General features: G+C 29.8%; 6 protein-coding genes across 9 annotated transcripts in view; 3 read left to right on the forward strand and 3 right to left on the reverse strand.

Annotated features, from left to right (window-relative positions):
* The window catches only part of LOC119616102 (disks large-associated protein 4), a 16,761-nt gene extending 12,383 nt beyond the window's left edge, over positions 1-4,378 (reverse strand). Inside the window, exons 1-3 of one of the 3 annotated variants that reach the window (XM_037972289.1) lie at positions 4,261-4,378; positions 3,383-3,676; positions 2,517-3,191 (exon numbers count right to left, since the gene is read on the reverse strand). The gene's annotated coding sequence lies outside the window, so the exon portion shown is untranslated. Of the gene's footprint in view, positions 1-2,516; positions 3,192-3,382; positions 3,677-4,186 lie in introns of all 3 variants that reach the window. The other 2 variants (XM_037972288.1, XM_037972290.1) reach the window with 2 other exon arrangements.
* LOC119616103 lies at positions 4,367-6,240 on the forward strand. 2 transcript variants are annotated; one of them, XM_037972291.1, is made up of 3 exons: positions 4,367-4,589; positions 5,633-5,715; positions 5,854-6,240. In XM_037972291.1, exons 2-3 carry the CDS (start codon positions 5,635-5,637, stop codon positions 6,136-6,138), a joined length of 366 nt encoding a protein of 121 aa, XP_037828219.1. In that variant the 5' UTR covers positions 4,367-4,589; positions 5,633-5,634; the 3' UTR covers positions 6,139-6,240. The 2 variants fall into 2 exon arrangements, with proteins under 2 accessions (XP_037828219.1, XP_037828220.1); XM_037972292.1 differs by having other exon boundaries at positions 4,367-4,524.
* An 803-nt stretch (positions 6,241-7,043) lies between these two features.
* LOC119616106 (cytosolic non-specific dipeptidase-like) lies at positions 7,044-9,879 on the forward strand. The gene is made up of 6 exons (XM_037972296.1): positions 7,044-7,219; positions 8,106-8,340; positions 8,410-8,943; positions 9,025-9,092; positions 9,164-9,680; positions 9,747-9,879. The coding sequence occupies exons 1-6, from the start codon at positions 7,182-7,184 to the stop codon at positions 9,792-9,794; spliced, it is 1,440 nt and encodes a 479-aa protein (XP_037828224.1). The 5' UTR covers positions 7,044-7,181; the 3' UTR covers positions 9,795-9,879.
* Positions 9,880-10,129: 250 nt separating this feature from the next.
* Positions 10,130-15,972, forward strand: LOC119616105 (cytosolic non-specific dipeptidase-like). The gene is made up of 6 exons (XM_037972295.1): positions 10,130-10,463; positions 13,744-13,978; positions 14,046-14,579; positions 14,650-14,717; positions 15,182-15,698; positions 15,769-15,972. The coding sequence occupies exons 1-6, from the start codon at positions 10,426-10,428 to the stop codon at positions 15,814-15,816; spliced, it is 1,440 nt and encodes a 479-aa protein (XP_037828223.1). The 5' UTR covers positions 10,130-10,425; the 3' UTR covers positions 15,817-15,972.
* LOC119616107 (OCIA domain-containing protein 1) lies at positions 15,907-17,141 on the reverse strand. The gene is made up of 4 exons (XM_037972297.1): positions 16,985-17,141; positions 16,782-16,919; positions 16,364-16,715; positions 15,907-16,305 (listed from the first exon to the last, which is right to left on the reverse strand). The coding sequence occupies exons 1-4, from the start codon at positions 17,024-17,026 to the stop codon at positions 16,055-16,057; spliced, it is 783 nt and encodes a 260-aa protein (XP_037828225.1). The 5' UTR covers positions 17,027-17,141; the 3' UTR covers positions 15,907-16,054.
* Positions 17,142-17,551: 410 nt separating this feature from the next.
* On the reverse strand, positions 17,552-20,058 carry LOC119616135 (mediator of RNA polymerase II transcription subunit 16). The gene has a single exon (XM_037972364.1). The coding sequence runs from the start codon at positions 19,983-19,985 to the stop codon at positions 17,628-17,630; it is 2,358 nt and encodes a 785-aa protein (XP_037828292.1). The 5' UTR covers positions 19,986-20,058; the 3' UTR covers positions 17,552-17,627.
* Positions 20,059-20,396: the final 338 nt, after the last annotated feature.

Raw genomic sequence — 20,396 nt, forward strand, 5'->3', positions numbered from 1 at the left:
TGGTTAAACCACCGGGAAACATTCGACTTCCAGCAAAACTGCTGGGTTAATTTAATGAAACCAAAAAAAAAGATGACAACTAAACACACTCACAGTTCAGCTGCAAATGCGTACACAGGGACGTGTATACATGTTTGTAAATGTGTAAAAGTTTTAAGAATGATTATTGTATTAAAAAACACTACCGCACTATTTAAAGCAAGCTAGCTAAAGGGGACGATGACAACAGGAACAACAAATTTTTTTTTTTAGTAATTGTCACTAAAAAAGAACATTATTATAATTTTCTATAGGCTGTAAAACAACAACAACAATAGCATGCATAAACAAATGAGCAAAAAGAACACACAGCAAATGTCTAAAACAGACAAGACAGATAAAATAAAAACAAAAAAAACATATGTTATACACTAAGCAGAGTGTGCATAATAATAGCAGGAAATCAGTTCTATCTTATGAGAACTGTTTACAAAAAATCGAAAGTGTTTTGAATAATATTCATATTTTATATTTATACCTAATCGATAATGATTATACTTTCAAAACATTTAGTAGCATCACTTCAATGAATTGTTTGCTGCACTGTTGCCGTGTTAATCTACCTTATCAAAAGTGATTTGCAGTTTGTTTATTAAAAAGATAACAATTTGTATATTTAGAATTGTATACTTAGGGTGGGGTTTCCTAACACCTAACGTACAAATTTGTTTAGCTTCTGGACTTTAGCATGGTTGTTTTTTGTACAGATAATGACGTATAATGACCTTAGATTATAATCATTATATATATTTAAAATTTCAAACAAATTATTTAATAAAAAGCTTGAATTTAAAATAAATAATCTATATTTATACTGTTTGCCTTAATGATAAGGAAAATAAATGAGTTTGTTATTCCTTAAAAAAATCCATGAATTTAATGATATGCCGAAAATGATCAACTTGTTACACATGATTTAACTGCAGGAATAAACAAGTTGATGATGATTGACTTTATGTTACAAATGTATGCCTTATAATGAAAGTACCGATCGTAATGATTTCTGAAAGTCATTTTTATTGAATTGGTATATTATTTTCCATTTTATCTGATTTTTGTAAGTGTATATCATACCGAAGATATGTATAATTAATTACTGGCCGTTCATTACAAGGATCTTGCAATATGATTACTATTTAAAGGTTATTTGTGATGACTCTTATCTCGATATCTATAAAGATTTGTTTTTCGGAAAAGTCGATGGACCAAAAATTTGATTTTTCGAATGGAATTGTTAGTGAATTTGTAGTTAAAAATCTCATTTATAATAAAAAGTAATTTTTTTTGGTGAAAAATCAAATTTTTAGTGAAAATTTTAATTTTTGTTGAAAAATCGAATTTTCGGTGAAAAATCAAATTTTTAGTGAAAAATCGAATTTTTAATGAAAAATCGAATTTTTAGTGAAAATCGTATTTTTAGTGAAAAATCGAATTTTTAGTAAAAAATCGTATTTTTAGTGAAAAATCGAATTTTTAGCAAAAAATCGAATTTTTAGTGAAAAATCGTATTTTTAGTGAAAACTAGAATTTTTAGCAAAAAATCGAATTTTTAGTGAAAAATTTAAAATTTAGTGAAAAATTTTAAATTTTGTGAAAAATTTAAAATTTAGTAATATTTATCAATTTGTGGTGAAAATATGATTTAAAAAAAAAATTAAATTTTTAGTGAAAAACTTTTTTTTAAGGAAATTTCTTTGTTTAAAGTTCACAATTTGTAAAAAATCTTAAAAAGTTAGAGCGAAATACTGTATTTTGAAGAAAAGTTAAGGTTAAAATTAATAAAAAAAATATTTTTTAAACTTTTAAAGCCCTTTTTTCAGATCAATCGCTGCCAAATCATCGTTTTTTATATTAATGAAAATTCTTTTTAATCATTAAATGTTAATTTCTTCTAAAGCAAACAGACTTATTACCAATTTCACGATTAGACCTCCTGAGTACGACAGAAAATTATCAATTAATCGACTTATTCAAAAACCTGTTATCAAATCGCTGTCAAATCCATGATTTAAACAAAAAAAACTATACGATCTCTAAAAAATACGATTAAACAATACCCCAAACTGCTATTATTTTGCACACTAGTGTAAAAATGTAAATAAATAAAGTAAAAACAAGTGTAAATACATAAATATGTATAAAATTAAAAGAATGGTAAAAAAAAATTGAGAAGGAAAATGAGGAAAAATACAAATAAAGAATGAACATGCCATGTTTTCTGCTTGTTTTTACTTTTTTTGGAATGATACTTTGGAAACTTTTTTCTTTTTTGAAACAAAATGAAAGTCTCGTTTTTTTTTAAAGATATTTTGGCAAAACAACTAAGAGACAGCAGACAGACAAAACATGCACTTAGATAAAAGCAAAATAAACAAAGCTTAAAATCGATATAAACAAAAAACAAACAATAAAATCTATAAAATAATAAATTATAAAAAAATATATACGTATGAATGTATGAAAATTTGCAACTTTACCATTTAAGTCAGCAGTTGAATGGACGTGTTAAGAAATAAAATAAACTGCAATAGCAGCAACAACCTCGTTAATATTCTTCGATGTCTGATATGGGCTGGTCCGTTGGTTGGGTTGTTGGTTGACACTCACTCAGCCAGCCAGACAATCAGTCATATATTCGTTAAAGGAAACTACACACAAACAATTTCCACAAATGTATGGACAGACAAACGGACTGACAATCAATTACTTAACAATTTTGCAAATACTTAATAATTGTGTAATGAACAATATTTGCAATTAATTATTTCACATTTACCAGTTGGCAAACTTTTTTTTAAGGAAATTCTTTTTTTTTATAAAAGTCTTCGTTTGTTAAATATTTTGTTATATTTTAATAACAATTCTTTTTTAACAGATACCGGCTGCCAATAATGTTCCTAGTTTGTTCCCTTTTTCTGTTTTCTTTAGTCTGTCTATTATGTATTTGTTGCTTTTGTTGTAGCTTGTAATTGTGCAGGCATGCTTTTCTTCGCTTATTTGCTGCCGCTTTGTTTTGTTTGTTTGTCTGTTTGTGAGTGATGATGATGAAGAGTTTTTATATTTGTTGTTGTTTTTGTCGGTAACCTCCTCTTCCCTTGTGTCACAGAAACTTTCAGCCGCTTGTCTCTTTGGCGTTGGAAGTTCAAAAATAACTGTACAGCAGATTTATTAAAATAGAACATGTAGTGAAGAAAAAAAAAACACAAGAAATGAAAATAAAATCAAAATAAATTACAAAATATATAAGAAAATATGACGACAGCAAAAAAAACTAAACAAATAAAAAAGTGAAATAATACAAAAACACTAAACTTCCACAGAGTACAATAACAACACTACATACCTTTAGATAGCACAAGACGGGAAGAATGTAGTGTAAATAAACGGTGGTGTTGCAGTTGTTGGATGGATGGATGGTTAGTTGGATTGTTTGCTTGAATTATTACACGATTTGGCAAACAATGCAATAACAACAACAACGGTAATAGTAAGAAAACTTACAGCAACAATAATAACACACGTAAGAACAACAACAGTAAATAAAACAGATATTAAAGTTTTTTTCTATAATGATTGCTTCTTCCAAGATTTTATTTTTTATTGGTTTCTTTACAGCCAAAGAAGCTCAAAAAACTCGCTACAAAAATAAAACATTACAATAAGAAACAAAATTAGAAAGAATGAAAAACAAGATGTTGATATGTATGACGTTAGATTTACGGTTTAGTGATTCTGTTTTTTTATTATTTTTTTCAATTTATTGTTGTGTAGCTGTTTATTTAAAACAATTTTTATTTGTGAAATTCTTTCCATAAACAATTCTTTTTAATAACTAACGCCTCAATTATAATTCATAAACAAATGCCTTAATTAGTTCAATACACCTTAATTTCCATAAACTAAAAGCAAAATTTCTGTTCAATCTCATTTAACATTTTTTCAAGAGGCGTTGTTGATCGGTTTTATTTTTTTTAATTACATTTGTGTGTTGGTGTATTTTTGAGTCTCAAGGCTTTTTTTTTGTTTTCGTTTGGGAAAAAATCTATGCACTTTTTGTATTCACTTCAAATTTTACATATATATTATTTTGTTTATTTAATTTTGCTGTAATTGTTTAAACTTTACACACACATTATATGCCAATTACCTAATTTTTATAATCGTTTCAGTACAATAATTAATAAAAAATATATATAAAGATTATAAAAATAATTATATTACAATTTCTCTTCACTTCCAATTGCAACGTTGTATAAAAAACTTCACCCGAAGAATGAAGAAGTAAAAAATCTCTGACAATAAAAGACCGCCGCCGCCGTGAATTTTGTTTCGGCTTATAATAATATAAGCCGGCTGGCAGCCGATTTTGAGCCGCCGCCGATAAATTTTATGTCAGCCAGCGCTGCCGCCGATTAAAATGCTCGGCATATATCTCTGATTTAAAAAGCAGCAGTTGAAATTTTGCCGAAATCATATATTTTAAAAGTGCGTCCTGATATATTATTGTTTTAATTTCTTGTTATGTTTGTGTTAATCGTTTTTAATTTGCGGTAAGAATATAAATGTATAATCAGTACAATGATAAAATTTGCTGCAAGTATTTAATATTGCAACATTTGTGAAAATAATCACTTAAAACTTCAATTCCCCGTATTTATATAATTATTATCAAGGTATTATAATGAATATATCTTGGATTATAATAAATGTTCCGCAAAACTTTCAGTTCCAGTTTTTAATTTCATTCGTAATTCAGCTCTGGGCGGAGGAAGATCGTCGTGCGTCGTTGCCATTATCCTTTTTGCTCTGCCTTCGAGCGTTTTATGTTTCAAACCGCATTGGTCAAATGTATGACATCAAATAACTGTACCGAGTTACAGTTTTTTGAGGTGCATGTTGACCATATGCAATCGTGTTAACTTAACCAAAGTTTTAATTTTGATTATGGTAGAACCAAGAAAAACTCAATTTGATATTCGGTCCAGTCGTACTGAAATAATTGGTGTTGGCGTTATAATCTTTCGATTCGGCTAAAAAGTATTAGCTGCAGAAGCAGCCAAGCAAACTTAAAATACAAACAAAAAGTTTTTATTTAACAATATTCTACATATATTCTCCCGTATGATGCATAAAGTTATAAAAAAATTTCTTAAGCTTTTACGTTTGCAAAACCCTACGGGAGCTGGGGGCTTTTGTTAAGAACTCTGTTAACTTTTGCGGAAGTAGTAGAAAAATAAGAATTAAAGGACTTATATTCAATACCAGCATGCAAGCACAACCCTTTGTGTTTTCAAATTCGTATCATATATGACACCAGCATGCTTACAAAATATTCATTTTTGAAGAAATTTTGTGCCCGAAAGGTCGTTTCAATAAAATATTTTCAAACATAGACTAAAAATTATTTTACAGCTCAAATTCTTATATGATCCAATTTCCCCATGCATAGCAGAAGCATGCTGGCACAAGTACAAAAATGTCAAATTAATCATGTTCAATTGGTTTACACCATCCTCGATTGTGCCAGGATGTTGGTGTTGTGTATGACCCCTTTAAGAAAACATTTTTCTTATAATAATTTTTTATATCGCAGCAATGGAAAATAATCAGCAATTCTGGATGGAAGAGGAAGACGAAAATAGCGTATTATCATCCTCAAAGGATGATAACAATTTTGTAAGTATAAAATTAATTTTAGTATCATGTCATCAATAGACTACAATTTGAAAAAGTTTCCTTTTTTGTAAAGAAAATATTTCAAAAATATTCATAGATTTGAATCAATGTTTGTTGGGTATATTCTTTTAATTCCAGACATTTCTAAAAGATCTGAAGAATAAGGATAACTGTGAAAGTGAACTTTTAAATGTGGCCAAACAACTGTTGGAAAAGGAACTTAATTCTCCTGAAAATGAAGACGTATTCAAGTGGTGGTATGCCAAATTTGAAAAATTGCATGGAAAGCAAAAAGAATTAGCCCAACGAATCTGCATAGATGCCGTTTTTGCAGCTGCTAAAGGTTCTTTAAACTACGATGTAATGAAACAATTTCGTGAATCTTTATCCCGTTCTCATTCAACAACGTCTGATATAATGTAAATATAATTAATCGTCCAAAAGTTTTATGTTCAAAATTCATTTTTTAAGATTTAATAATTTTTAATGAATTACCTTGAATTGCCTGTTTTTGTTTAATGTTTTAATTCCAAGTTTTCTTTTTACTTAATTTTAATTATTTTTTTAATTCCATGTATTTAACAATATATGATTTTAATTTATGTATAATATTCATATATTCTGTATATAAAATCTTTAATTCTAATAAAACTGATTTTAAAACCAATTTGAAAAAATTCCCATTAATGTTATTAAATTGCAGCGAATTAAAAAGAAAATGATATGGCTACTCCAAAAAAATTAATACAAGGTGGTCAATTTTTCACAGCTGTCAAAGTTTGTTTATTTATTTTTTAAAATTTCCGTTAAAAAAAATTAAAAACTTCGAAGTTTTTAAAAACATTTATGTAAATTAAATAATAATAATTAAAAGAAAAATTCTACGTATAAAAAGTGTAAAAAATCAAAATCTATTGAAAATCGAATCAAAGAAATTGTAAAAAAATCTAAATAGCAATTAAAATTTCCAAAGAAAATAAAATTTATATAAATAAAATTAAGAAAAATTTAGTTGCATGTACATGTATATGTATATAAAATAGAAATTGCAACATGAAACTGTTAAAGTTAGTTTTTCTTCAAAAGAAAACTATAACAAAAAACATAAATAATGGCCGTTATAAATATATTTTTGTTGCCATATCTTGTTTATGTTTTGTCTATATCTTTCTTTAGTAAGTGCCTAAAGAAAGAAACGAAAAGGAAGAAATAGAGAGCTTATACATATGTATAGCGAAAAAAAATATATAAAATTAGATAAGAAATACATATACGGAAACAAAAGAAAGTAATAGAACTTACTAAGTAAATTTGACAAACTATTTAAGCGGTGTTTTCGTTGTTCGTAACAACATTTATAAAAAATACTAGTAGTGGTTTGGTGCATAGTTTAAATTCCTATTAAAACATTAAATAAAGAATAAAGTTTTAAATCGTGCAAATAAAATTAAACTGTATAAGGAAAAATGTCTGATTTACCCAGTGATCTTAAACAGTTATTCAAGTAAGTGTCAAATTTTCAATTACATAAAACACTATTTGGGGAATTACATATAAACTTAGTTAAGGAATTTGTTGTAATGTTTAAACAAAATTAATTATATTGTGTTTAAATTGGTTTTCTTTACTAATTGATTTTCAATGAATAGTTTGTAGAGTTTTATGTAGAAATTTTCAAAATGATCTTCACAATGCTTCTGAAATTTTAATAAATTTCACTATTATGTATATAAATAGATAAATAAAGTTATTAAAATAATAGTTTGTTAAACAAAAGGTATTTTAGCGTAAATATGCCACAGTTGTTTAATTTTTTAAAACTTTTTTTTCATATAGTTTTTAATTAAAAACAAAGAATATAATTAAAAATATGTAAACCACAAATTGAAGAATAGTTTATTTAATTGTTATTATTATTAAATATTTTACAGTATATAATGGAACCTTTTTTTTTGTTAAAAAATATTTCTTTTATCATTGTATAAGTGAATTCATGTTATTCAAATATTATTGTTGTTGAAGTTCTTTGAATTGTTGGTAGAAAAGTTTTTAATTTTATTTTTATGTTGCGGTTAATTTTATGATCCGTTAAAGTTCTAACAACAGAATGTAGTTTTGCCAGTGTGTATTTAACTAGCAATGTGGATGAGAAGGATATATGGTTTAGGGTTTTATACTCTAGTCTATAACATTGTCTAGTTTATACTCTAGTCTATATCTTCTATAATCCAGTATGTAGTATAGTCTAATCAATAATCTAGTCTATAGTCTAGTGGCTAGACTCTAGTCTATAGTTCAGTCAATAGACTTGTCTATAGTCTAGTGTATAGCCTAGTATTTAATCTAGTCTATAGTCTCTATAGTCTATCTAATTCTCCGCTTTATTGCAGACTTGTTAATGAAAACAAATCGAAATACATTGATGACCTCAGAACTGCAGTAGGCATACAATCTGTCTCAGCATGGCCAGAAAAACGTAGTGAAGTTGATCGTATGGTACGTTGGACCGAAGATAAATTAAAGGTCTTGGGAACTGAAACTAAATTGGTGGATATAGGTAAACAAACTCTACAAAATGGTGAAAAACTACCTCTACCCAAAGTTTTATTGGGCACTTTAGGAAAAGTACATTTCAAGAGAAAAACAATTCTTTTAAAATAACGAAAATTAAAATAATGTTGTTTTATTTTCTAGGATCCCAAAAAGAAGACCATTGTTGTCTATGGTCACTTGGATGTACAACCCGCCCTTAAAGACGATGGTTGGGCTACTGAACCTTTCGAATTGACCGAAAAAGATGGTAAACTTTATGGTCGTGGTGCTAGTGATGACAAAGGTCCCGTTCTTTGCTGGATACATGCCATCGAGGCCTATCAAAAGTTAAACATTGATATACCAGTGAACATTAAATTTGTTTTTGAGGGCATGGAAGAAAGTGGCAGTTTGGGTTTAAATGATCTCCTTATGAGTTTGAAAGATAATTTCCTAGCTGATGTTGATTACGTTTGTATTTCTGATAACTTTTGGTTGGGCAAAACCAGACCATGTATTACTTATGGTCTACGTGGGGTAGTCTACTATGCTGTTGAAGTTGAATGTGCTCAAAAGGATTTGCATAGTGGCGTGTTTGGTGGTACTGTCCACGAAGCCATGCCCGATTTGTGCTGGTTGCTAAGCACATTGGTGGATAAGGAGACTACAATTCAAATACCTGGAATTGAAAGAGACGTAAGTGTGCTAGTTAATAAGTGTGTTCATAAATATGAATTGAATATTAATATAATTTTTTCTTTTGGCTTATTGTTATAGATTGCTCCTCTGCTGCTCAATGAAGAGGAAATTTACGAAAAAATAGATTTTGTAATTGAAGATTACAAGTAAGATACAAAAATTATAAAATTAATTTCTTTGAAATTAAATTTGTTTTACTTTTTTCCTTTCTCTGCAGAAAAGACATCGGTGCCCGAGCTTTGCCCCACAAAGAAAACAAAACACAATTATTGATGCACAGATGGCGTTATCCCTCTTTGTCTATTCACGGCATAGAAGGTGCCTTCTCCGATGCCGGTGCCAAGACTGTTATACCCGCCAAAGTTATTGGTAAATTCTCAATACGTTTAGTGCCCAATCAAGAACCCGAACACATTACCGAATGCGTTACCAAGTATTTGAATGGAAAATGGGCCGAACGCGGTTCACCCAATAAGATGAGCGTGAAATTGTTGTATGCCGGTAAACCCTGGAACGAAGATCCCAATCATCCCCATTATGAAGCTGCCAAACAGGCCGTAAAGCATGTCTTTAACGTAGAGCCCGATATGATACGAGAGGGTGGTTCTATTCCAGTAACTTTAACTTTGCAAGAGGCCACTGGCAAGAATTGTATTCTATTGCCAGTAGGTGCTGGTGATGATGCTGCTCATTCTCAAAATGAAAAGATTGATATTTACAACTATGTTGAAGGCGTAAGTTTAGCTTTATTTAATATGTTTTTTCGAAAGAGATTAATTAAATATCATTTTTTATTTCAGACCAAATTATTGGGTGCTTATTTGTATGAAGTTGCTAAATTGAAATAATGGCATAAAGCCATTTAAGTGATATTTAAAACATCACTTTTACAACACATAAGCTAAAAAATAATGATAACTTTAAAAAGCTGAGATTCCTTATTATGAAAAACTTATTTTTATAAAATTGCAAATAAAAAATTTATGACAACAAAAACGTTAAAAAATGACCGTGTTGTGAACTTGTATAAATCTTTAAAAAAACTGATTTTAAGCTAATTTGAAAAAATCTCAAAGAACTAATAAAATTGCGGCGAATTTAAAATAAAAAAGGTATGGCCACACTGTGTACTCTGCCTATCACAAGGCTGCAGCAAAAAGTAGTAGAACATACAAAGTAAATTAGGCAACCCTTTTTTGACAACCTATTTAAACGGTGTTTTTGTTGTTCGCAACAACATTTATTAAAAAAAGTGGAAGAAAGTGGTTTTGCTAAATAAATAATACCGGCAAAACGTATTATTTTTCCATTATTATTTTATTGAACAATTTCTATTGTGCATTCTCCAAACGAACAGTGTGTGTTTGTGCATAATTTACACCACATACATATACTAAATTCCTATTAGCCATTTAATAAAGAAAAAAGTGTTGTCTTCTTTAATTTGTGCAAAAAAAAAATTAAACAGTGAAATAAAAAATGTCTGATTTACCCAGTGATCTTGTCCAGTTATTCAAGTAAGTGTGAAAATTGAACTACATGTTATAAGGGGAATAACATAGTTTGTTGTAATTATGAAAAAAAAAGAATAATTACATTGTGGTTAAATTGGGTTTCTTTGCTAATTAATTTTACAATGAGTAGCTCTGGTACAGTAACTCAAAGATAACGCCCACCGCTATTGCATATAATACGTAGCACGTAGATTCCTGAAATTTTTTCATACGATAACGTTTTCATGTCATATTTATTGCAGTTTTATTTTTAAATCAACTTTTTGTTTTTTAGCTGCTGACTTTTTCGTTAATACATATATTTTTTACCATTTTTATTTATTTTGTGGTTAGATTTAACCCTTGGTGGCAAAAGTTTTTTTATTTATTGTTTATTTACATTTTGTGAAGTTTTTTTATTGTAAACTAACTGTAAATAAAAATTCCAAGACAGTAGGAGCAGGGTTGGTGAAATTGGTACAATTATACTTTTTTCGTTATAACTCGATCTTTAAACTTTCAATGATACACCAGTGCCTAGTCTAAAAACTTTTCTATGGTCAAGTGTATTAACTAGTGGAGCGATTAGTCTAAAAATTAGTTGTTTTGCTAATCTATCTAATGGAACAGTCTATTGTGCAGTTTTGTCAATTATATCGTCTATAGACTAGTGTAGCCTATAGACTAATATATTGAATAGTCTGCTACCTATAATATAGCATACTCTATAGACTAATCTATTGTGTAGTCTATAGACTAGTCTTTAGGCTAATCGATTGTGTAGTCTATGAAATAGTCTATTTTCTAGTCAAAAGAATAGTTTTTTTCTCTAGTCGATGGAATAGTCTGTTTTTTGCTATTAAAAATGAGTAATAAGGGTTTACGACTTCACCTAGACCTCGTACAGGTACCCCCTTGGAATACAATTCTTTAAACATATGGTATTATGCGGCAAGAATTATTTACTCTGTAGAGTTTATAAGTTCATCATTGACCCAATTTTCTATATAACAAACACCAACTCAAACACATTATATACGCTCCCCTATGGTAGTGTAGTTTTTTTAGAAACTAATTAAAATTAACATAAATTTTACCATTTACGTGCTGAAAACAAAGTGCTTAATCGATGACAGTTTTCATTTGTAATATAAATTAATATGCATATTTTAACACCAATTAATATGATTGCAATTAATTTAGCATAATTTAAAATTAAACAAATAAATGTAATATAAATATATTCTTATTTTAATTTATTTATTGACCAAAACGGTAACATATTGTAATTTTGTAAAGAATATTTTAATAATGTTAAAAAATGAGTTTTTATACAAGGGCTACAGTAGAAATTTTTGTTGAAAATTATAAAGTTATTTTAATGGGAATTACATTCTTTATTCTAAAGTAGCCATAACATCAAAAATATGGAAAGATGACATTCTGGGAAACATTTGCAATAAGTAAACAATTTGAAATGAACAAAAACTTTGCCATAACTTTGTGTGCACACCTAAACAATTATTTTCTTAATCTTCATTGTTATTTTAAATAAAAGACAACACAATATTTGTTGATTTCAATAATTAAATTAAAAACACATTTTGTTTTCCTAACAAGTACTTAGTATAAACTATACAAAAGTAGTATAAAACAAATTGAACAAATTTAAAATAAAATTATTAAATAAAAGCTATTATTGCACTGAAATTTGTTTACTTATATAAATTGCAACATTTATTTATAAAAAAAAAAACAATTCAATTTACAGAAAAAGTATCAAAATAATAAAGCTATTGTTGAAATTTATTATTTAAATTAAAAGTTTAAACTTTATTCTTTCACTCAATTCAAAACTTATTTTTAGTTTAATATTAAAAACCCTAGAAAACTTAATTCAATAAAAATCTCTGGAAATTTTACTAATTAAAAATTGCTATCTCAAAAATGTTATTAAAATTTAAAAAATTTTATCTTTTTGTTTATTAATTTTCTCTTAAAATACTAAATAAAATAAAGTAATAATAAAAAATAAATACTAGCTGATAAACCTACATTTATAATGAAGCCAGAATGATGATGAATCTCCATATTATGGTGGTTGGCACTGCAATAATTTTTATTATAAAATATACATATTTAATGATAATAATATACTTACTCATGTTATTAAATATTATTGTTTATATAATGCATTAATTACAAAACTTATCTATGTTTTTTTAAGGGTTCATTTCAAAAGTAATAATCAGGTTCTAGGCCTTTAAGTGTAGCTTGGAAAAAGAGTACATTTTTATTTATTTAATAACAAATTTTGTAACTACTTATCTGAAAACATGTGTTTTCTCTTCTAATCTAACCATATATTTTAGGTTTTGAGGGTTTGATGTGTCAAGTGCACATAAATTTCACAACCGTTATATAGAGAAAGAGAGATAAATAAAGTTATTAAATAATGTATTGTTATACATAATCATAAAATGCTTTTGATTGTAAATATTTCAATAAGTATTGGATTGATAAAAGTTATAGAATTTATTAATAAAGAAATGTTTCATGTTAAAACAAAAGGTAAACGATTTAGCTCTTTAAACATTGATTTCAATAGAAATTCTAGACTATAGTCTAGAGACTGGTCTATAGTCTAGTCTATAGTCTAGCCTATAGCCTAATCTATAGTCTAGTCTATAGTCTAGTCTATAGTCTAGTCTAGTCAGTCTATAGTCTAGTCTATAGTCTAGTCTATAGTCTAGTCTATAGTCTAGTCTAGTCTAGTCTAGTCTATAGTCTAGTCTATAGTCTAGTCTATAGTCTAGTCTATAGTCTAGTCTATAGTCTAGTCTATAGTCTAGTCTATAGTCTAGTCTATAGTCTAGTCTATAGTCTAGTCTATAGTCTAGTCTATAGTCTAGTCTATAGTCTAGTCTATAGTCTAGTCTATAGTCTAGTCTATAGTCTAGTCTATAGTCTAGTCTATAGTCTAGTCTATAGTCTAGTCTAGTCTATAGTCTAGTCTATAGTCTAGTCTATAGTCTAGTCTATAGTCTAGTCTATAGTCTAGTCTGTAGTATAGTCTATAGTGTAGTCTATAGTGTAGTCTATAGTGTGGCCTATAGACTAATCTATAGTGTAGTTTATAGTCTAGTCTATAGTCTAGTTTGTTGTCTAGTTTATAGTCTAGTTTGTTGTCTAGTTATAGTCTAGTATATTGTCTAATCTATAGTCTAGTCTATAGTCTAATCTATAGTGTAGTTTTTCGAATTAATAATTTATTAAAATTTTGATTTTTTTTTCTTAATTACAGATTTGTTGATGAAAACAAATTGAAATACATTGATGTCCTCAGAACTGCTGTAGGCATACAATCCGTTTCAGCATGGCCAGAAAAACGTGGTGAAATTGATCGTATGGTCCGTTGGACTGAAGATAAATTGAAGGCTTTGGGAGCTGAAACTAAATTGGTGGATATAGGTGAAGAAACTCTACACAGTGGTGAAAAAATTCCTCTACCCAAAGTTTTGTTGGGCACATTAGGAAAGGTATTTTCCAAAAGTGAAAATTTCTTTTAAATAAAAAAAAACTAAAATAATTTTTTTAATTTTCTAGGATCCCAAAAAGAAGACCGTTGTTGTCTATGGTCACTTGGATGTTCAACCCGCCCTTAAGGACGATGGTTGGGCTACTGAACCTTTCGAATTGACCGAAAAAGATGGTAAACTTTATGGTCGTGGTGCTAGTGATGACAAAGGTCCCGTTCTTTGCTGGATACATGCCATTGAGGCCTATCAAAAGTTAAACATTGATATACCAGTGAATGTTAAATTTGTTTTTGAGGGCATGGAAGAAAGTGGCAGTTTGGGTTTGGATGATCTCCTTATGAGTTTGAAAGATAATTTCCTAGCTGATGTTGATTACGTTTGCATTTCCGATAACTATTGGTTGGGCAAAACTAGACCCTGTCTTACTTATGGTCTACGTGGTTTAGTCTACTATACTGTTGAGGTTGAATGTGCCCAAAAGGATTTGCATAGTGGTGTGTTTGGTGGTACTGTTCACGAAGCCATGCCCGATTTGTGCTGGTTGCTAAGCACTTTAGTGGATAAGGAGACTAAAATTCAAATACCTGGAATTGAAAGAGACGTAAGTGTGCTAGTTAATAAGTGTGATCATAAATATGGATTAAATATTGATGTTGTTTTTATTGTTATAGATTGCCCCATTGCTACACAATGAACATGAAATTTACGAAAAAATTGATTATGAAGTTGAAGATTACAAGTAAGATAACAGAACAATGTTCTGCTTTTATTTTATATTTATTTTATTATATGTTTTTAAAGATTATAACTCTTGGTGACAACAAGTAGAATGATATGAGGTGCTTAAAGTAAATTAAAATCATATCACTTTTATTTGACAAAAAACGGAGGAAAAACTTAAAAGAGAATAAGATATAATTAGAATTCATTAGGGTGGTTCATCTATAGTTTTTGTTTAAAATAATTTATTTTTTTTCTTGAAAACTTCAATATTTTTAATATTTTTTTTTTTTATATTTCTTAAAAAAATTTAAATTTAAAAAAATATATTTTTCTTTAAAAGTTTTTCTTAATTTAAAATTTCTGTTTTTAAAAAATATAAAAATTTTTTTATTAAAAATTTTCTTTAAAATTGAAATTTTTTATATTTTTCCTAAAAAATGCAATTTTTATTAAAGAATTTAATTCCTTTTTCCACAACAGAAAAGACATCGGTGCCCAAGCTTTGCCCCACAAAGAGAACAAGACCCAATTATTGATGCACAGATGGCGTTATCCCTCTTTGTCCATTCACGGCATTGAAGGTGCCTTCTCTGAGGCCGGTGCCAAGACTGTTATACCCGCCAAAGTTATTGGTAAATTCTCAATGCGTTTAGTGCCTAATCAAGATCCCGACCACATCACCGAATGCGTTACCAAGTATTTGAATGAAAAATGGGCCGAACGTGGTTCACCCAATAAAATGAGTGTAAAATTGTTGAGTGCCGGTAAACCCTGGACCGAAGATCCCAATCATCCCCATTATGAAGCTGCCAAACAGGCCATTAAGCATGTCTTTAAAGTAGAACCCGATATGACACGCGAGGGTGGTTCTATTCCAGTAACACTAACTTTACAAGAAGCCACTGGCAAGAATTGCATTCTAGTGCCTGTGGGAGCTTGTGATGATGGTGCTCATTCTCAAAATGAAAAAATTGATATTTATAACTATGTTGAAGGCGTAAGTTTTGACTTTATTTTCATTTAAATACAAGGTTAATCTTTTTTGTTGTTTTTTTTTCCATTTGCAGACCAAATTGTTGGGTGCTTATTTGTATGAAGTTGGTAAATTGAATTAAGTTTCTAAAGCCGCATTATAAACCAAGTTTAAAACATCACTTTAACAACACAATAAGCTAAATAATAAAGTTAACTTTAAGAAGCTGAGCTTCCATTTTCCAAAATGATAAATACTTTTTTTTATTAAATTGCAAAATAATAAAAATATATGAAAACAAAAAAACAAAAACGGTTAATGAATTATTACTTTATAACTCAGAAAAAAGCCCAGATTTGGTTTTAATTAAGGCTTAAGATTTATTCCACCCAGGCATCTCCATATTTATTTGTTTGCAAATTCTTAGCAGGAGCTTCACCACTACTATAAGCTGATGATCTCTCTGGCTGTCTCATGACCACCGGAGCATCTGGTGGCAAAGGTTTGGAGAAAGGATTTTGTTGTTTCTTTAAGTATTCCTCACGATTACGTCTACGCAATTCATCGTAACTGGTACCCGGTTTAACGGGTTCCAAAGGTATATCAGCATCCACTTGTGTAGTTGAGGGAGCTAAAAATTATTAAAACTTTTAATATGTTACTGTTACTGTTATCTTAAAAACACTTACAATCTAAATTGGGTCTATAGATATCATCCAAGCCGGCAAACGAGGGCCTCGATTCCATATCCAAGTTAAGGGCATTACCCTTGTTTTTGGGCTGAAGATCTACATCTGTGTAGACATCATTGTTATTGGGCGTAAAAGGTGCCAGGGACATGCCCATACCTAAACCTTGGTCTGGTCTATAGCCCGCCAAACCACCTTGATTTTTACGCTGTCTTAAAAGTTCACCCAAACGGGAATCAGGCAGAGCCATAATTTTCTCGGCACATTTTTGCTGGTAACTAAATTTACCCACAAAATAGCCCAGCACTACACCCAATATTACTTTGGGCACCGGACCATATTTAACATTGGGCTGCAAATTAAAATAATTAACAATTTTATTAAAACAATTACAAAATTTACAAAAATCACAAATTACCGGTATAAAACCTTGTTTAACACCAAAATAGGCCGCCAGTCCAAAAGTGGTTCCCAACGGCAAGGAACGTTGGAAAAATGATTCTGTATTACACTCCCGAAATACTCTCAACTCTTCCGAGGAAAATTGATAATTGGCCTGCAAGCACGATAATTAAGAATTTCTTCATATTTTTTAATTATTTCTTATTTTCTTTCACTTACCAGAGGATGCTGTGGTTGTTGTTGCGTATCATTTGGATTCATCTTCGTTTTTTGTGTGATATTTAGGATAAAATTATACAATTCTATTAAATCGTAAAAAAACAAAGACCGGTGTAGGAATTATATTTCTGGAATCGATCAGCTGTTGTGGGTGCAAATTTTCAGAGTTGTAAATTTAAGTATAAAATGAAATACACTGTTAAAAAAATAATATATTGATTTATTTTTACCGTTATAATTTGAATATTGTTTACGGTCTTTGCTTACGTTAAGCAATAGGTTATTTTTATTAGAAAGCCCTGATCTCTCAAAATGGTTGATTTTTTGCAATTTAAAATTCGACCTAGCATTCTTTAATAATATGTATTCGCTATACATATATTCTTTTTAACATATTTTAGAAAAATATATCTAGTTCTCTCATAAATTTTTTATTGAGTACAAAAATTGATAACTGTCCAATTTACACTTTGTCAATATATTTATTTATTGAATGCGAGGTACACTTCCACTCGGAGACTTCTAGAATCCTGTGATATTCACTTTTAAAACAACTCCTTAATAACTTTTACAAATAGAATATTTAAAATATTATAAAATATTTATAAAACTATAAAATGTTATTCACACACACACTTAAAATCTATGTTGTTAACCAAAAACCTCCACAGTGGCAATACTCCCAACGCTGACACCAGGCTTTTAAAGCCGATGTCTTAGTATTCCTATTAATGTTATTAATAAAACCACAACGTATACATTTGCGTACCGATTTGACTTTGGAGCCCAAATGTAAGTTGCTAACATCATCTCGGGTACTATTGGCGAATACCACTTCATCGTAGTGTAGATCTTGCAAGGCCAAAGGTTCTACAGAAGTTTGAAAAACGAACGGAAATAGTTTGGTTGTGGCATGACTATTTAGTAAAGTTGTAGGCGTGTTCAAGTGACGGTTGGGTATTAACACCTGTGTGGATAAAACACTGCAGTCATCTAGTAAACCATCATCGGGTTCATTGGGGTTCTGATAGAGTCTGGTAAGGAGTCTAAACAGCACGGGTAGCACATCAAAGGATTCTATGGATTTAGTATAGATGGGTAGACATTGGGGATTTAATAAACCCCATATGCGTATCATTACCAGCAGTTCACGTATACTGCTTATGGCGATCATATCTCGGCTTATATCATAACCATGTTTCTTATTGAATTTACTCTTCATTATTTCATCTGGCAATTTGTTGAGTATATTTAAACCCAAATCGGCTACCCACTGTATAAGTTGCTGCAGACTTTGTAGGGTAGCCGGCTCTACTGTATAATCTTTAGCATCTAAGACACAAAGAACTTTATCCACATCATTGTATTGAGGATTTGGATCAGATAAAATCATGGACAAATTTTCAGCCGGTCCCTTATCCTGAGAACTTAGATCGGAGGGGCGTAGTAAAGATTTGAAAGCAATGGAGATGGAGTGTAGTGTTATAAGATTATCAAAATCCTGTTGTTTGGATTGTATGCGGCAGAGATTGCTTTTCAAGGAGAGAAAATTTGAATAATAAAATTGTCTGGTGAAGTTGTGTTGTCGTGTAAAATTCTCCGTAAGTTTTTCAGCCAACATTTCTAGATTGGGTAGATTTAACATGATCACATCACTAGCATCTATGCCAGTTACTATGCTATATTCCAGTAAAGCTACCGGTAGGGATAAAGGATTCATTTTGTAGTTTTTATCATAATGATTTGTGGGTACTTGCATGGCATACATTTGGCCAAAATTGTCAAACAAAACCAATAATTGATTAAGATAAGTGACATCAGCGGTTAATAGCTTGCAAGGCATTCTATGTTGTTCCTCTGCCATACGCTCAAATACAGTAGAACCTATTTTCTTTAAACCCAACTCCAAAACTTGTACGGAGTTATCGCGTAAAGTAGCAAAAATCAACATGGCTTCCGAAGGTAGTTTGGTAATGCATACATCACATACTCGGGAGGACAACGCTAGTTTAGCAGAATTTTCCCATTGCTCCCATTGAACAAAGTCACTTTTATTCTTTTGCAATAACTTATGAACGGCCTGGTGCTTCTTGGTTAAAATCCATTGTTCTATGAAACTGCCTTCCAAACAGTCATAGACTACAAATAGAATTTCCTCGCCATTTATAGTGCGCCAACGTATATGGGAAACTTGTTTGCTCTCTACCTCTCCTTTGGGCAAGAAAATACTAGCCACGGAATTGCATTTAATGGTGACTGACTCCTCTGCATCTCTTTCTACATTAACTTTATAGCAGTTAATTAATGGTTCATGCCAGCTGTTGACCGCCACACTAAAGTACCCGGTGGGACACCAAGTTACACTGCTGTGTGTAATGTAACTCCTTGATAAACCAATAGAATGGGTGTAAACATTTAAATCTGTGGGCACATAGCTGCCGTTGGTTAAACTATCCGCTGGTGGTAATAATTTTGGTATAATAAAAGCACCCAACAAACCGGACGAAGTTAAAACAAATACTCCCTCCACAGGAGTATTGCCAAAGTGGGTCATGGAAGGTCTAAAATCCATTCTTTCAAACTTATCGGAATAGGCCTGTAGATCTTTTTTGTGTGTATTAAAGTACACTCTCTTGCCATTATGGAAAAATTTTGCACTTAATATCTCCTCACTTGGCAAATTGGCCTTGTATAGTAATATCCAACTGTTGATGCAATTCTGTTTGGTGGACCAAATCTCACAAATGCCATTCTTACAGCCAGCCATTAAAAACTCACCAGTTTGATTCCACTCCAAGACGGTAACAATATTTTTACAAGTATTTAACTTGAAACTTTGCCAAGGAGTCACTATGTCACAGACATAAATGTTGCTTTGCAAACCTTGGTGGACACAAAACGCCACAACATTTTTGCACGATATTTTACACAAAACACAATTGGGCAAGAGGTAACCATCTTTATTGCCACCAGGATTCTGAACTTTATATAAAATTGTCATGGTTTTTTAAAGAATTTTGCAAAAATTTCAATTGAAAATAAGAATTGTTTTGTAAACAAACGGAGAGAAAAGTATAAGTGCTGCCAAGTTTAGGTTGGAGTAATTACACAGAAAAAAATATTTTATTATTTTTTTTTAATTACAGTGTTATATTTAATTTCACAATGATATTTTAGTATTACAAATATATTTTTATTGTTAGGTTGTTTAAAGAAACTTAGTCAAGGCTTCAAATTTTAAGGTTTTTAAGATTGTGGATGGGAAATCAACTAACATTTTTATATACAAAAGATTTTTGTTTTTAACAGTAATTGTTTAGATATTTTTTCTCTCAAGGTATAATGACAAATAAAAATAATTTTTGATATATATGTATATTTTTAAATTAAATTTTCGTGAAATCTTCTCTAT

This window comes from Lucilia sericata, unplaced genomic scaffold (assembly GCF_015586225.1).
Source record: "Lucilia sericata isolate MDLA Ls3-8-SP2 unplaced genomic scaffold, ASM1558622v1 Contig000058F_arrow, whole genome shotgun sequence".
NCBI lineage: Eukaryota > Metazoa > Arthropoda > Insecta > Diptera > Calliphoridae > Lucilia > Lucilia sericata.